We start from the raw sequence: 18,070 nt of genomic DNA, 5'->3' as shown, positions 1-18,070 counted from the left end.
AATGCAGTTATGAGGGGGCCTCACCTCCTCATCTGAAGCCACAGTTTATCCGCCGATTAGTCCACTAGCACCCCTGTCTGACAAATAAAAACTAAGAAGGGCCAAATTGCAGTCAACACATTTTAAAAGTATAACAATTGTTGTATAGGATGCAACCGATTTTATAATAGATTTTTGTACAGTCTATGTTTGGTACATGTCTAGGCCTTGATAAAAATAGCACAGCAAGTTCATGGTCATTTTTCATCAAAACAAGTTTATCCCAACACGAGCCTGAAAAATATGTCTATATGCCAAGTATTCCAGTTTTGAATAAACACACCTCTTTGGAAAAATCTTCACAATATCGTGAATAGACATTCAACTATCATCAAGCTTGTCTTTACAAAACATGTACAATTCAGTTTTTTTTTATTATTTGGGTCCCGAGAGCCATACAAAGATAAAAGTTTTGCTATGGATTTAATTTGGTGGACAATATGAATAACCATACCTATTTCACATGCATGATCAATTGGTTGTCTCCATTGAAATTAAATACAGAACATTTTGATTAATTGACATTAAATACAGAAGATGTTGGTTTGCTATAAATGTTTGGATGCAAGGGAAATGGTTGGTGTGCTGACCTGTGTGGTCAAATAGTAAAATTGTCAGTAAGGGTACTTTTAGAAATAATAACAGTTTCATCAATATCAGTATTGCTCATTTTATTAATTCACAAGCAGTGTAGCAAACCGTTAGCTCAGCTAAATGTTGCTAAATACACACATAAATAAAAAAATACACATGTATACATTGCAAAAATACAAAGTGGCACAGTACATGGACTCCGCTATAAACTCAGAAATGTACTTATTACAAGTGACAACACAACAATGAGCTAAAACATCATCATCTCCACATACAACCACCTACATTTAGTTTTTTCTGTGTGTGAAAGAGGACAGAACACAAGTATCAATACGGCAGCTTAAAACTCAACAGAAAGGCAAAGGGAAACACCAAAACATTTCAAAGAAATCAGTAAGTAATTATTATCATGTAGATTCTGTTGAAACATAACGTACATTACTGCAACAAATATTAAGGCACTTAACTTAAAATATGCTTTTTTGCTAATTAAAATTGTAAGTTGACTGAAATTGTACAGCAAAAAAGGTAAACCAGCAGATATCAGGGTGTTAAGTTGAAAACACATTAATCATAGTATGGGATGGTTACATAACTTCATAGGGTAGTAATCATGGTCTCATGTGTTTTTTTTTACCTTTTTAAAACAAATTAAATGTCTTTAACTCCTATACTGAAAAGCATAGTATTTTAAACAAATCAATGCATTTTGTCCAAATATTTTAAACAAATCATTCAACTTATAATTTCAAGTTACAAGAAATGAACTCCGGATTGTAAGTTCTGAAACTGATAACCAGCAAGTGACAAATACAACTATATACAAGAGCTGTGGAATAAAGATGAGCAGATTCCACTAAATTACATTTTGTTTTAACAGTTTTCAGGGGAAAGGAAACAACGTAAGAGCTACTTTGCGACTAGCTTTAAAGGGACTGGTACACAAAATAACAAACGAGAGGAGCGAACACTATTCAATAGACCAATCAATACAGAAGGCAACATGATTAAATGCATGATGTGATGAAATAACTCTGCAAACTAAGGGGTAGTCAAACCACATAGACCTGGTATCATAATGCCAAATGTATTGGCTGTACTTCACATGTGCTTGTTGGTCCTCCTCTCATATTGGTTTGGCGCCTAGTCTTCCTTTTTCTCTGGCAACACTTGGGTAACATCACCATTGCACGGTGCCTGTGGCTGCTCTTCCTGTCTGCCTGCACTGGGCAGGGAGACTGCGGTGATGGTGGCAGTCTGTGTCTCAGGAGCCTTTTCGCTGAGAGCTGCCTTGAGGCTGGCAGCAAAGAGATTGCTGCCCCCAGCTGCAGGAGCAGGAGCCCCGCTGGGCTCAGCTGCAGCTCCTTCAACAAGACCGGAGGCCCCAGGATCGCCCGGCTCAGACGCTCGAAGCCTCTTCATCAGGGTGGTCACTCTTACAGCTTTCTGTGAGTAATTAAAACACATTTGGGTTTAATTTAGGTGGTATCATACAACACACTTTACTTTACTTGACTCTGATGGATGCTTTTGGGAAGGCCTCTGGCTGAGAGAAATTATATTTTGAAAAGTATACATAATTGTTTCTATATATATTATGGTAGAGTCACCTGGTATCTCTCTCTCTCTCTCCGTCTCTTTTTCTATGTTTATAACACATACTGCTGTCAGTCTGCCTCAGGGATAAATCATTCAAATCAAGTAAAATGTTCACACATGTTCAACTGCAGTTAAGTAGAATGCCTTGTTGCAGCACCGGATTATCATGGATTTTAATAGAAGTGAAATGGGTTACAGTATGTATATGTATACCTAATCAGTTTTAAAAAGTGGTAATGAAAGAAGTGTAGCAAACCAAGAGAATTTCCAAAAAACAGTAGGCTACAGTCCTACTTACAGACTTGGGTCATGATAGTATCAGTATTAAATAAATATTATGTCCAACACCTGTAATAATTAATGTTGCCCAATATATTGATAAATTACATAGTTATACCTTCCATTTGGCTTTGGCGAAGTTCTTTTCTATTTGTGCACACACACCATCCTTGATGTTCTTGTCTGAGGCAGCATTTCCAGAAATCCTGACAAGAAAGAAACATTTTTTCATTATGATATTATATTTATTATATTTGTGTTACCTGCATAAAAAAAAGTGAATACATTGAAATGTGTCTAAATATTTGATTTAATTAATTTTTTTTTTCTTTTACCATTCATGTGCAATAGCTTCCTGTGCTGTCAATCGCTGGTCTTGGTCCACTTCCATCAGAGATGCCACTAAAGTTTTGGCTGTAAAAAAAAAAAAGACGCTGAAATTCAGTCTTTAAATACATCATCAATGACAGAAAAAAGTAGATTCATTTTCACTTTTGAATGACATCCTTAACAAACTGATTATCTCTTACCAGAATCTGAAATGTCATCCCAGTATGGGGAATCAAATTCATAGTCGCCTGACAAAATCTTTAGGAAAAGATTCTTATCACGATCATCATCTTCATCGGCATCGTCATAGAAAGGTGGGTTTCCAGACAAACTGAGTAGGCAGAATGAGAGCATTTTAGCTTTTTTGATAAAGTAAATTAAATGAATTTCACTATTTGATGAGTACTTACAGTATATACATGATGACACCGATGGCCCAACAGTCCACAGGTCTTCCATATTTCTGCCTTCCCACCACCTCAGGAGCTAACGGACAATAGGAACAACGCTTGTTTTTACTGTAGGACTGCAAACCTATGAATTGAATTAAGCTAACATTGTTTCATTTTTTATTGATCTACTTTCTAGTTTTATGTTACTAACCAAGATATTCTGGAGTCCCACACGGGTCCTTGATGAATCCTTTTTCCAGTTTTGCCAACTGGAAGTCACTGATAACAATTTTGGAGTGCTTCAAACGATTGAAGTACACCAAGTTCTCCAGCTGTATAAGTAAACAAATAAGCGTTTATCTAACTGGAACGCCCTTTTAAATCGTTTTTCATAAATATCATGTTTGGCCTGTGTTGAAATGCTACAATGTTTCACTAGGTGTCAGCAGTGTGTACCTTCAGATTTCTGTGGACAATTTTCAGAGAGTGCAGGTAAGCTACAGCCTCCAACACCTGCCTCATAACATTGCTGGTGTCCCTCTCAGAGTAGTATCCTTGATCTAAGATCCAGTCGAATACCTCCCTGCCTGTAGCGCTAAAAGATGGTAGATCCAAATTGAGTACATGTCACATGTTGAGTTATAACACATGTTGAATAAAAAAAAGATCAGTCTCATACAAGTTGAGAAATTAAAGTGCACGTCAGTCTGTGCTAACATTTCTCTCAAGTGCATCTAATAATACTCACAGCTCCAGAAAAAGGAAGTACTCTTTCTTCGTTTCAAAAGCATCAACCAGCTGGAGGATGTTATGATGTTTCACCCTTTGAAAAGCAGGAAAAAGGGGAAAGAGAGCAATAGCACAGGAGGGAGAATTAGGGTATGTCGGTGGGACTAAAATGAATAACACAATGTAGTCGATGAGTAATATATACTGTAAGCTCACACTATGTAAAGTTTTAAGCTGTATTCTGTACAACATTCAGTACTGTAAAGGATAATCTAATTACTGATAGATAGGCATCTTTTCACATTATTAAATTGCAGATACAATTAATTGGGAATTAATGATGACAATTAAAATTATGATACTCCGGCGCTTTAGGCTTTTACCAAATAAAAGGAATAGGATTGTGATATTCATTAATTTTTTTTGTCAATGTCGAGTAAATGTGATAATTTGTCACTAAATACTTTCTAACTTTCCTACCCTGTCTGTGGCACATGCATCTTTAAAGAAAACTAACAAACAACTTTGATAAAAAAAAAGACTAAAAACATTCCTTAGTCATTCGTTATACAATGTAGATCTATTTAAACAGGAGTAAATCATTTGCCCGGACTGTTTTCCAGAGTGGATTTGGAGTGCTTTGTGAGTACTGCAGCAGGACAGTGTAAGTGGGGTTGACTCAAAATAAACTGCAGTGCTCATGTTCATGTAAATAAAGGAACATGTCATCCAGTCTAAGCTGTTGATTGTTTTTGGAAATTATCAAAGTTTTATGGCACAGAGGAATACAGTAAATCTAGATTTATATATATATTTAATAGTTGTCAGTGAGATTCGTCCATTGTTGGTTTTGGTTCCTTGATATGATTTGTTAATTGTATGAATGTCTATAAATATATCACAACCCTTACTTTTGAATAACTCTAAGAATGCAGATTGGTTTTGAGCTCCTGCACAGCACTTAAGATTTGTCTTTGGCTTGACCTCAAGAAATATTTTTGCTGATCATTACTTTTTTCATCTCAGTTTCAGGAGAGTTTCTCAGAAATCTATTATAAGGAGCTTCAAACTTACATCTTTAAGATCATTATCTCATTCTTTGCCGCTTTCCTCACTTTCCTTCCGTCCTTTTTGTGGAACTTTTTACAGGTGGACATTTTCAAGGTGTTCCTATCCTTCGCTCGGAATATCTCACAAAACTCCTCCCTGTTGAAAAGAGGAAAGAAGAAACCTACATCATATTTTGTGCAGATTTCTTGAAGTTCTTACTTATCAGCATAACAACATAGCTGTACTCACGATTTAACAATTTGTCCGAGGTCATATTTGTCGGCCACATCTGAGGGATTGTTGTAATCCTTCTTCTGCCCGAGTGTCAGACAACCAAATGGCATGGCAGCTCGTGCCCTATAGCCAGGGAATGACCTGCCACAAGACAACCTGTGGAGTATTTGCAACATGTTAGATTAACCTGAGTAATACAGCATTATTTCAAAAGACGTGGATTTCCACAGTACAAAGTGGATCACACGGATGAGCAACTGAATAGCCGAGCCAACAGAGATGAGTGCTCATTACTGAATAACATAAACACATTTGACTGTATATTCAATATTGTAAATGCAGCAGAAAATGCTTTACAGAGAAATTTCGTTAATGGCAATAATAGAAATGGAGAACACTGTTGCTCAGTTGTGGCCCTTAACATAAAATGAATGCAGTAAATCATTGAGTTATTTAGAGGGAGATGTTGGGGTGAATTATTTATTTTTTCTCTGAAACCTATTCAAAATTAGCCAATTATTTCAGATTACCATAATAGCACAACAACATAAAACTACATTTTCAAATAACATAATCTTCCTCAGTGAACTCTGCCAGACCGGCTTGTTTTATCCACTCTGCAGTGAGTCAGCTCTGTACTGCAGCGGCAGCATCTGTAGCATTATTCATCCGTCTGCTTTCTACTGAAGAGAATATTCAGATTGACCTGACCCTGTGCTGTTTCTGTGACTTTTGTCTACCTTTTTTCATGTTTCCAAAGTCGGGAAAGCTATTAACTCCATCTCTGGAGGAACAATTGTGGACGACATTTGTGTTTTAATTTCTGATAGCAAGCCATTGAAAGATGAAGTTATAACTACTCTGAGTTATATTGACTTGTCTTCTGGCTCTACAGATTGGATCACAATGTTCAAATTTGTTGGGGTACGTTTTAAAAAACAACTGGTGGAAAAATGTTTGTTTAATAAAGTCGGTATAACAACTAAATGAATTACAAACAACCATTTACACAATTGCTTAGTCATTGTCATTGGTACTAGGAATTGGTAAAGTATCAAACAAAACAACCCAGTGCAAGAACTACCAAAACTTTTCTGGATCCACACAACTGCAGTTAATTATACTTAACAGCAGAATAAACAAATAAATACACTCTCACTTAATCTCAGTTGTTCCACTAATTTATATACTAATAAAGGACTGGCTTATCTAAAGCCAGTTGAGTAGCACTTGAAATGTTTTAGCTCTACGAAGCCTGATGTACTTATATGATTCTGTTTTCTTCAAGTTTGTATTTTGTTGGTCGAACGCACTTATTGTAAGTCGCTTTGGATAAAAGCGTCAGCTAAATGCAATGTAATGTAATGACCAAGGTCACATAGCTGACTGTGTATCTGAACATAAGGAAGAATGAAGAACTGAAAGTGAATTATTGCATTCATTCCACATAGCATTTCTAACTGTAGACAACAACAAGCTATTTCATTCACCCACATGTGTAAGGTATTGCAGCCTCAATAAATAGATAAACAGATAAATAACTTAATAAGGAACACAAGCCTGCTGCTTTTTAATTCACTATAAACACGGCAGGACTACCATGGACATAGGGTGATGAAACTCTTGCCTATTGCTAAACCAAGTTTATCTGATTGCTTTTTAGGCCACATCAACAATTCAATTCATAAGTTACTTTCTGACGTGTGTTCGTTTTTTAACGATACTTGTTATTTTGTGGCAATTAAATGCAGTAGGAAAGTTTAAAACTTAAACACTAACACAATATACTACAACTTTAAATGAGGGTGACTTGAATAGCTGCAGCTGCACAGCAGAATACTAAACAAGTCCACCACTACCAGCTAAATATTACTGGTGAAATATGATGCTGAAGAGAAAAGAGACCCAGTTTTTTTGGCAAGACTTACAATAGAAATGGCAGCCAGCACAGGAGAGTGGGAGTAAAGAAACTCTGACTGAGGTGCTGTCTGGAGCCTCAGTCAAGACCCTATCAGAGGCAGAGATGTATTCATGTCTTAGCATCGAGTAGTATATTTAGTGCAATACAAAGTGGTTTTATGAATATATTAAAAACTGAATTTGAAGATGACAAATGTTGAAAAGATGATTTATTTATGCACTTTATTATTCGCAAGCAACATTGCAGGAGGTGTCAGGCAGAAGATCTCATGTTTTGTGAATCAAGAGAGAGCCTTTAAGTTGGAGACAGTAGGCAGTATATGCCGTGCAGTGTGCTACTGTCCACAAGGGGACTCATTACTCCTCAGATCTCTGCTGTGAGGCTCATATAAAAAGTGTTACCTTATGTAAACTGCTTGGTTATTAAAAGAGAGTCCATTTCCATTGATGTTCCTCCTTTTACCCTCTTTATTGACCCTGATTTAATGGAGCTAATCTCTCTTTGATCCATATACTGCAGGGCAAAAAAATTATTCATGGAGTTTCTGATTCATTTGGATACAGTCCTATTGATTAACAGGGTATTGAAGTAGCTGTGATGCAGTTCTCTTTATTCCCCCCATACAGACAGATAACATTGTCTACACAAATCACTGGAATATCAAGTCGCATCTATAAAACCTTATGTTTATGGGACTGAGAGAAATGATCTAACTATCAAAACATTACCCTTCCTAATTTTGAGAAAAATAAATTGTATAAAGTGTGTAATGATTTGCACAACCTCTATTTTATGCAACTTTAGCTATGATCTGAAAGACAGGCATGTCATGCATTGACATAAACACTGAGTAAAAACATCTTCTGCCGGAACGAGAAGTCTACAGTACATTTAGATCAAATAAAACTCTATAGAATCTATCACTTGCCCCTAATGTTTGCACTTAATCATGTTGGGGTGTCTGCCTGAGAAAAGGTTTTAAAAAGTGATAAACAAATTCATTTTAGCCAAAAGTTCCCTGCTGCACACAGTCCTTGCAGAAATTCAAAAGTGCTTCTCTATTCGTGCCATTTTGTTACAGCTACTGTTTAACACAAAAGTAATATTGATTTATATTTTTTATACGAGGGCACAGTAACACACATTTTAGAAAAAAAATCCATAAGGTGTTGTATTTAACTTTGGTCCTGTAATCCAAAATATAACAGAACAGAAAGTAATAACCAAGATTTGCCCAGGGTGAGGTTTACTTTTTGGTTGTTTTCCAGATGGTGAGCTCAAGCTTCTCCCTCTGATGTCTGTCAGTCATAAGACTCTCTTATGTTCAAAATGCTTCTTCTCTTTCTCCTTGATTTTAAACATGAGCTGGAGCCAACAATGTGTTGTTCATTTTATGACTTTTATGAGGATTTATTAAGTATATTTTATGTCATTTTAAGCACAATCTATCAGTGTTTCTAATACCTTCTTTTTTTTTGTGAAAGGTCGACCCCATACCACTCACACAAAATGCCTTGGTTCATTCAAACTTTTGTTTTATTAAACAAAGAAACATGTATAAAAAACATTATCCTCTAAGAGAAGAGATGGTTTATGCCAGATTTAGCTATTATCTTCATCTTCCATCTTTTTTAAGTGCATTTGGAGGTCAACTTGAAAAGACAAAAATATCAACTATTTTCTAATCAGACAGTATCTTAATTGTTTAAATTCATATCAGACAATCTTTGTAACTCAGGGCAGTATCTTTTTCTGAAGTACGCAGAAGAAGCACAATTCCCAGATTGAGTAAAGAGACGTAGCTACTTAAACAGAGAGCAAATAAGTTTGGCTCTCTAGCCCAAACCATGATGTATTTCAGAGAATAAGTAAATTGCTTTAAAGGAAATGGCATACCCGAAAGAGGTATGGAAATGGCATGTCCAAAAGAAGTCCCAAATAATTGCAAAATAATCACATGAATAAATAGCTACGTTGCAAAGAAGATCGAGAGTCGCAATGACCTGAGACAATTAGATTGAATTGCTATACCTCCCAATGAATCATATCCTCTCATCTTGTTCTCAAAAGCTTGACTCAAAGCGTCACAGTGCACCAAATACATATATGTATGTTGTGTGCACTTGACCACCCCCCAACTCAAAATCATCTTGGAGATAAAAGGTGTTCTCCTTCACGGGAGAAGATAAAGATACAAGGCACTTGACTATTGCTGAATCAGGGCTCTTTCATCGTTGCCTTTTGAAAGATCTGAACGAAGGGCTCTTCATTAATGGGAATGTAAACGCTGCGTCAGATTCAGACTGATGCAGAGCTCGACACTGAGAGAACTTAAATGTAGACACCCTTGGGGGACGATGACAAAGGCGGAGCTGTTTGCATTTAATAAACATAGTGTCTCATTTATTTTACAGTCGCATAAAGGTTAGTAAAGGTAAAACCTATTAGACAGACTTATTTCAGGTCATAAAGGCTAACATATATATACTGAAAGACTATTTCTGTTTTATTCAAATGGGAAGTAAACATTAAAGATATTTTAATTAATTAAATTAATAAGAATTTAGAAGAAACATGGATGATGGATTCACTCTATGTTCAAACAGTTCCAGTACAATACTGATGAGCCTGAGGGGGATTGTTATAACTCTAATATTTGTCACACTATCACCTCCCAGAAACTGTTGGTTGATTTTTAACACATTAAGGACATGGCATCTGTGCACCATGTTTTACACATTTGCTGGATTGTGAAAAAACTAGGATATATTAAGACATGTTGGACAATGATCATGCAGTTCAAAATAACAGCAATGAGATTGAAGACTCCAATTAAAATCTCCTACATCCTCATTGCGTTGGAAAAAACACAAGACAAGGGTCTTTCAAATGTACAACCTCACAGTTCTGGCTGTTGCAGATATATATAAGGATTTACCAAAAGGAAAACATTATAACTTGGGTTTAAAACACATCAGACACTTATTCTCAAGCTTTTCTGAAGGATGCATTTTGGCTTCCTGTCCTGGCATTCAATAACATACCGATTGGCCAAACAGAGGTGCTAGATTTACATTTCACATATTACAAGTCTTAATTTAGAGCTGGGTGACATGCATCTACTGCCACATTTGAATACATGTTTTTGATGATTAGATTCATGTTCAACCTACTGAAGTGCACAGTCTGGAAAATATCATATCATTCCTAATTTCCAAATTCCCATAAGTACCGTTTTAAAGTCAGATTCACATTGACACTGTAATCCAGCTGGAGTGCTTGCTAGCATTTTAACACTGTAACTGATGCCTGCCGAGTCGTGCTTAGGATCTGAGATGATGATTTTCCCTAAAGTGTCTGCTGATCTCAGATATCATTTAATGTTGCCCTCTTGCAGTGTTATAGGTTTTAACACACTTTACACAAGTATCCAAGGTGAAGCATACGACCGTGTGTGTAGGGGAATATTTATGAAGTTTCAACTAAAATGTCTCTAGCTCCTTCTGAACACAGTGAGAAGTGAGACTACAAGTTTCTGTTGAATCACTGAATGATGATTTAGTCTAAACTGAACTCAGTGCAACTCATTGCAGAGCTCAGATGTTTTGGTCAAAGAGACGTCACGCGGCGGCATGCCCAAGAGAGCCGTGGGTTTGGCTACAGCCGAGCCTCTTTAAAAGCAGCGACCTCGTGACAGGAGGCTGATGGTGCTGGTGTAGATGTTTGAGCCACATTTAATAGGCCTGTTCTTCCTCATTTATGGCCTAAATGTAGCTCTTACTCACTGTGAACACAAAGAAGCTACTTCTTATTTCCAAGGACATTACGTCAGACTTGAACAGAAGCAAGGTATTGTGTTTGTTTTTCTCGAAGTGCAAGGCGAGACAAAAGATTTCGATGCGTATGAACCATTCATCTCTTCTTCGGGCATCACTGGCCCATCTGACCAGTTTCTTCAGATGTTGTTTTGTTGCCATGGTCACAGAGTGCTACAGTATGCACTGTGGTTCTGTCTGTGCAGAACATCTCTGTGCATACTCATCGACATTACTGCGAATCACTGCCCCTACATGTGGCCGAAACTCCATTGACCTGAGCTCAAACACAGTTTATTAAAGAAAACCCAGAAACATAACCAAATAATAACAAAAAAATACCATGTCACCCTCAAAACCATGTGTGCCCCAGTTATATGACATTTAATTAAGTTAAATTAACTGAATGCAAAATGACACACACTACAACCAAAAAAACACATTCACTGCAGTAAAAACGTATACATAAAAAAAGGCTCGCACTCTATGACCAACAAATGTGACGACTGTGAAAAAGTTTGTGGCAGAATTTCTAAAATGAAAAGCATGCAGAAGCTTACTGATCCTAAAGTATTGTTTAATATACTAGCTACATGTATACGTAAAAATGCCACGTATGCTTCCAAAAGCATTATCTTGTGTCAAGAAAAACTCTTGTTTTCAGCTTTCAGTGCCAAGAGCAGAAGGTATCCAACACAATATCCCTTCTCATGACACTTCACTGTCTCCTGCGTCAAACCAACAGGCGGTGCATCAGGGTTCTCCAAACTTTTTGCACAGTTTACATGAAGTTTATACAAGCCTTATGATGCAATGTGATTGATACAGATGTTTCCAACACTGAAGCCATTGCAAGGAGGAGGACAGTAGAGGACAGGCAGCTACACTCTCCTGACCTGTCACAGCACCACTTCTTTTCAGGTGTCTGAAGTGGCGATTTAGCATTGGCAAAGTAAGTTGGCTTTGCAATCACAAGCTCCTTTGGTGTAAATCATAGACTGTATGAAATAGGTGTGAACTGATGACAAATAATGACAAGGAGGCAGGGACAACGCGAGACTGTGAAATGTGAAGAGATGCTGCAGTCTGAGAGCATGAGCAGCATGCCTTATGTAAATCTGAAGCACAGTTTGAGCAAGTCTTTATGAACTAAAGCACATATTATGAATGGACTTGTTAAGCGGATCGTAATGAGCAGAAGTATGCGTAAACGGTAACAGCAAAACAGCTTTGACCGATTTCAGTGTGGAAATGACAACCTTACAGCTCAAGCAGCTTAACAGTTTGAATAAACAGTATTTGCGCATCATCCAGGTATGAGTGATGTTGGAGAAAACTCTGCTGCAGGTTTATTAAACCTCATGGGCACGCGATATTTCAACCAAAATGTAACTCATCTCCGCAAAAGTTTTCGAAACAAATGTTGCGTCCATTATTACGCGAGGACGCGAGGTCGCCAGGACGACTTTACGAAATGAAAATGTTTAAATGTAAACCTCGTAGAACATTCCGCGACATTCTCCACTTCTCGCGCTTAACACAGCTGTGCTTTGCAATCTGTTGACGGTAAACCAAACATTATGCAAATTGCGTTTCACTTACCTTCAGTTAGGTAAACTGGTAGGATAATGCAATCCAATCCACAGTTTAATATTTTTCTCTGTTGCAGCTTCACTTTTTCTTCCACTGATTTTACAGTCAGCCTGGTTGCAGACAGATTTAGGATCCTCTAGCATTTCCAACAAATCAGCTTGTTCACGGGAGTATTACGTGAACGTGATGGTAGCAGCAGGCTATGATGCAGGAAGGAGGGGTGTGTGGTTTGTGCGTGTGTGTGTGTGTGTGTGTGTGTGTGTGTGTGTGTGTGTGTGTGTGTGTGTGTGTGTGCATTAGTGCAGCAAATGGTTGATAACAGTTTCATCATTTTCAATGCTTTGAACGATAACATAGCAGGATACATTTGTTCTCAAAATCCATCCGGAAGTTGGTGCCAGAACGAGGCCATCTGATCCCAGAATAAGAACGGTTTCCATCTCTTAAAAAACATTCTCCTTGCACACTTGCAGTCTCCACCTCTGTCTAGTAAATAACACATAAAACTGTGGTCATGGGTTTGTTTGTTTGTTTGTTTGTTTATCTGTTTTGGATATCAGTTACTGATTCCCTTTCATATTACAGATATGTTTTTAAGTTTTAGTTTTTAATGTAGTGCAACCTGTGGAAAAAACTAAGCAATGTTTTGTCTCTTTTTGCAGTGTTTGGGTCAAGATCCTGGAGTGAGAAAGAATTAAGGGAGAAACAAAGTCAAAACTGTAATTATCAATGAACTCCTGGAGCAGACCTGTACCAACCTGAACTCCTAACATTTTATGCTGTTAACGTGTGTTTAAAATCTCCAAAGTTACCTACCCACCACTAAATGATCTCATAAAATTAACATACTCTTATGTGAGGATGTTGCATCTGAGCACTTTCAAGAGAGAAAACTGAACTGCATTGGTAGCACTTTGCAAAAATGTACAGGTATGGAGAGGATTTGCAAGGATTTTAGATGGTAGGCAGACTCTGTAGCATCAGTTTATGTAACATGAGTGTCTCTCCTAAAATGAGTAATGCCGCTAAAAGGCCATTGGGATAACAGGAAAGAGAGTGGTGGAGCATCTTTAACCTGCTCCCCACCTACCAACAAAACCACCTACTCTCTGTTTTCTGACTCCCGGTATTACATGGCTTTTCAGGACTCTGGTTGTTTTAGCAATACAGATTGTGTTGTATCAAACATCTTAATCCTTACAATCCCTTACATCACTGTCATTATTTTAGTGGAGTATGTTTATAAACCACCCTTTCAATCCTGTGCTGTAGGAGGGAGTCAGTCACACGTGTCTTAGTTTAAGTCTGAACACGTCTTTTAGATATCAGCCTGAAATGGGATTACTTGAGTTAAAAGACATATTTTAAATTGAAGGGTAAAAGTACATAGTGACACAATTGCAAAAGTAGAATTACAGTGTTTATTCACCAAAAACAGTAACAAAAATAGTTCTCAGGTACACCCTGACGGATGTTCTTCAGATAAAATGTGAGGCATCTTGATTTTGAGAGCTAGATGCACAAATATGTTAACACAAGCCAAAAAATGACAGCAGTCATTCAACAGTCTCTGCATTGTTGTGGGAAAATGTTCAAAATCTGCCTGAACTCCACACTCACGTGTTTATGTTCTCATATCTGTATGTCCATGCGCATGACACTGAATTGACATTGACATCTACAATTTTGATGTGTTGTCACCATAGTAACAGCCTCTTCAGGGACACAGATATTGCAGTGTTTCAAGCCATTTGAGAGAAGAAGCAATACAAAGTCATTTTACACAAAACAATCTCACAGAGAAGATACCTAAACCAACACTGAGGATCATTTTCTCTGAGACGCCAAGGCTATTTGTAATACCACCGTTATTATTTATTTAAAATAAAAAATGCTATAGGTTTGTATGCCTTTAGATTACACATTACCTTTATTATAACTTTTGGGGATCTTCTATTGCAATTTAATTACAACGTTTTTAATTACTTAATCTGTTTAATCTGTTTACATTGTCACAGTCACTTGAATTGTCAGTCATTTGAAACTAGACTTATTGTTTGACCAGTCAGCTGTGTGGCACATGAGAAACTGTAGCTGTTTAGGTGTTTAATAGGCAGAATCCATATAATGCACAGTATTCAGTTATTAGTCATTGCTTGAGTTCTTTTTTTTACCATATTTATTTCAATGGACATAAAAATATATTTTAAAAAAGAAAATATTTTCTCTGCGCCTCATAACAATAACACTGCCTCCCATACCCCGTGCAGTGTATTTGTCTAATGTGATTGGTATCAGTTGTGATTATCCTAAAGAAAAGCTTTTCAGCCTGTCATACAGTTGAAGCAGACGCAAAAGTGGAATCTGCGTCACAAAGCTTGCATGCAGTACCTCACTGTGCTTCTCAGAAACTACTCAATGCTCTGCTCATCCTTATGTTACCATGGCTGCATCTAGTTAATCCAGCATTCGTAAGTCTATGAATGGACTCAAGTGACTCCCCTGCTTCACTGTTTCAACATGTCTGTCTTCTCGCCTGTATCTGAAATACCCCGTCTCTTCATGGAGGAACCGTACATAGAGAATATGTGCTATGTTATCAGATTACTTTGATGTTTTTACAGGTTGAGGGGGAAATGACAAAAAAAACATTGTACCTTAGAAGCTCTAATTTTGATGATACATTTCCTCGTTAATTCTCTCTAAGAAGGCAGATGCTTTTAAGTGTACTGTTAAATGTAAGTGAGGCAATGTATATGTATAGGAATATTGTCGAAATGGTTGAGTTGATCTTGAAAGAAAAGAAAGTAGTCACCAAAGTCCTACAATGTCATTCGATCTGCAGGCTCAAAATAGGATTTTCTCCCAAAAAAAAATGTAAATCATATTCTGATCAAAATGTGTTTTTTTCCCACAGTCCTATACTCAAGCTTGTGAAAGATGAGTCAACTTATAGTTCAACTAAGTTGTCATAGAAACCAAAACCAATAGTCATGGGGTTTGTGATGGAAACCTTTGAAGGGATGAAGGCATGCTTCTCACATGCATCAGCGGAGACCTTGACATCTGTTACAGCACTTTCTGAGGACATTCAAAAGGTTTCCTATAAAACTGTTCAAATTAAGCAATGAGACTTGCGATCAATGACAAAGATTATAGCCCAAAGCGTGAAGGAATACAAATAATAATGGCTGAATCTGAAAATAAATATCAAAATATTAACAACATCTTTGGGAATTAATTGTGGATAGTTAGAATAGAAAGGTTTATAATACACCTTCTGCGATTCTTTGCATTTACTGTCACAGAATTTAAGCTTTTCTTATATGCAAGTAAAATAAGTCGAGCAACTGAGTGTTATTTTAGAATAGAAGCATTTGTTTGTATCTTTGTGCAACCTGTGCTCCTTGCTTGAGTGGTTTGTCATGCATTTCATTCTCAGTTTACTGTATGTCAACTTTTAACAATACATTTTACCTAAGAAAAAGTCCCTGTTAAAACTGATAGTGTGCTCTGTTGGTTATCTGACTAATAACACTGACACTGTGACCAGAAAGATAAACAATATTTGAAATGGTGTGAAGAACAAGAGATCAGAAATATGGCAGAATCTTTTGACAAAAAAAATAGTTACAATATTGAGGTAAGTGAAATAATGTTTTTTTGTTTTCTCTTGGGTGGATTCGGGAGTAAACCAATTCGATAGTAGGAGAAGTCTTTGATTTTGACTGTGTATGCGTCCGTACAGGGAGGGAGGCACAGTGACACAGATGATACCCTCACACTTCAAGCAGAACATTTGGTACTCTTTGAGGTTACCATAGCTACCACAACACAGCGAGATCGGATGTCCATAATGGTGATCAGCTTGTCACTGGTGGTGCATCTGTGGTTTCTATGTCAAAGCAAACAGTCCACAACAATCCATTTCAGAGTGAAGAGGAATGAGGTCATTTGTAAAATATCGTATGTGACGCTGGTCTCCAAACTTTAATTTAAAGTCACATCGAAAAGAAAACATTTAAATTGAAACTTACTATGGCACATTGTTGTATTGCTTCATGCTCTTGGGACAAAGCAGCAGCAGTACATAAATAAACATCCTTTAAAGGTTTCATATCCTTGTAATTACCGTGTTCTCTCTGCATACGTGGAAAGGCAATTTATCGCTGAGTTGTCTTGTGCTAATTCAAAGTTTATGAGGGCTGCCTTTGGGTCTGCACCGCCACTTAACCAATTTTAGAAACAGTGGGTTTCTCCTTCCTAATTGCTGCAGGATAGCTGATGCCGAACTATTACGCTTCATACACTGTTTCATATGCGCAGTTATTAATTTAAAACAGCTTTAGCAGAATGGATATACTCGACAATGACGATGGATTATTTTTTTCTAAAACATGATGACTTGAAGTACCATTTTATTATACAACAGGAAGGAACATGTAGTTTGTTTTCATACAGGAAGCAGATATGTGTTGTTAATCATATTGATGAAATAAGTAAGACCTAAACACTATATATATATACTGCACATTTCTAAAGCGAAAACGAATCTTTAATCAATAAATAATCAACATTTCGTATGTCCCTCAAAGATTTTTCTACATACTTACTTAAAATAACATTACTTGTTTCTTGCAGGGACTGGGGTGGTACTGATCATAGAGATGTGGGTCACTTCTTTCTATCCATAAGGAGGATAAGCTAAATATACAATTCAGTGTGTTAGTGAAAGGATATGTACTCACAGTAAAGTATTCACTTTGAGGCATATACAGTATAATCATCCTTGAATTAATGATGGGAAGGAATATGACCCAGTGTTACTCAATAGATGAATGAATGTGGAGAGTGTGTATCGCTCTAACAAAACCATTTTGTTCATTACCCTGACACAAACACACATACGTGAAAATTATGAATAGATTATAAAACATGCATAAAGCAGTTTGCTAATTTTCCACCATATCTCTATGCCTTCCTACACACCACCGGTATCAAATGGGGGTTGTCATAGCAACAGGCACACAAGCCACAACAGGGCTTTTGGAAAACAAATACAGATCAGCATAACAGAAAATCTCCCTTATCCACCTTTTCTACAAACCTGTCTGAATGCCACCAAAGAAAGCTTACAAGATTGATTTTTGCTTCCCTTGTTTACAAGACAAAAGCAAAATGCAGAACAACACAGGTGACTTAATGACTTTTCTCATGGAATAACATACAGGAATAGTATCGTTTTATGTGGCGTTTGAAATGGATTGTAGGCTATGCCATTAAGGCTGGCTCCCATTTGAGCCTAATCTGGAGATCTGGGATACGTTTGAGCATCTTACAAAAGACCCATAAAGTTCATTTTTATTAGCAGTTGGTGATATCGCTATTGACCTTAAGTGAATGTATGTTGCTCGACATAGGTACAAAACTAAAGTGAATGTTGCAAAATGTTTAATTCTGACACAAGTTTCCATCTTTCAGAATCAAGGTCTCCC

At 37.0% G+C, this 18,070-nt stretch overlaps 1 protein-coding gene across 1 annotated transcript; it reads right to left on the bottom strand.

Annotated features, from left to right (window-relative positions):
* Window positions 1-695: 695 nt before the first annotated feature.
* On the bottom strand, window positions 696-12,727 carry LOC307039785 (caM kinase-like vesicle-associated protein). Its single transcript, XM_079682179.1, has 11 exons — window positions 12,585-12,727; window positions 5,262-5,402; window positions 5,037-5,168; window positions 3,982-4,056; window positions 3,690-3,828; window positions 3,445-3,565; window positions 3,252-3,327; window positions 3,042-3,172; window positions 2,847-2,925; window positions 2,630-2,717; window positions 696-2,079 (listed from the first exon to the last, which is right to left on the bottom strand). The coding sequence occupies exons 2-11, from the start codon at window positions 5,354-5,356 to the stop codon at window positions 1,777-1,779; spliced, it is 1,239 nt and encodes a 412-aa protein (XP_079538305.1). The 5' UTR covers window positions 5,357-5,402; window positions 12,585-12,727; the 3' UTR covers window positions 696-1,776.
* Between the last annotated feature and the right edge of the window lie 5,343 nt (window positions 12,728-18,070).

The sequence above is a fragment of the Notothenia rossii genome (genome assembly GCF_949606895.1).
Source record: "Notothenia rossii genome assembly, chromosome: 5".
Lineage (NCBI taxonomy): Eukaryota > Metazoa > Chordata > Actinopteri > Perciformes > Nototheniidae > Notothenia > Notothenia rossii.
The sequence above is the reverse complement of the archived record's forward strand: the minus strand, read 5'-3'. Positions and strand labels throughout refer to the sequence as shown.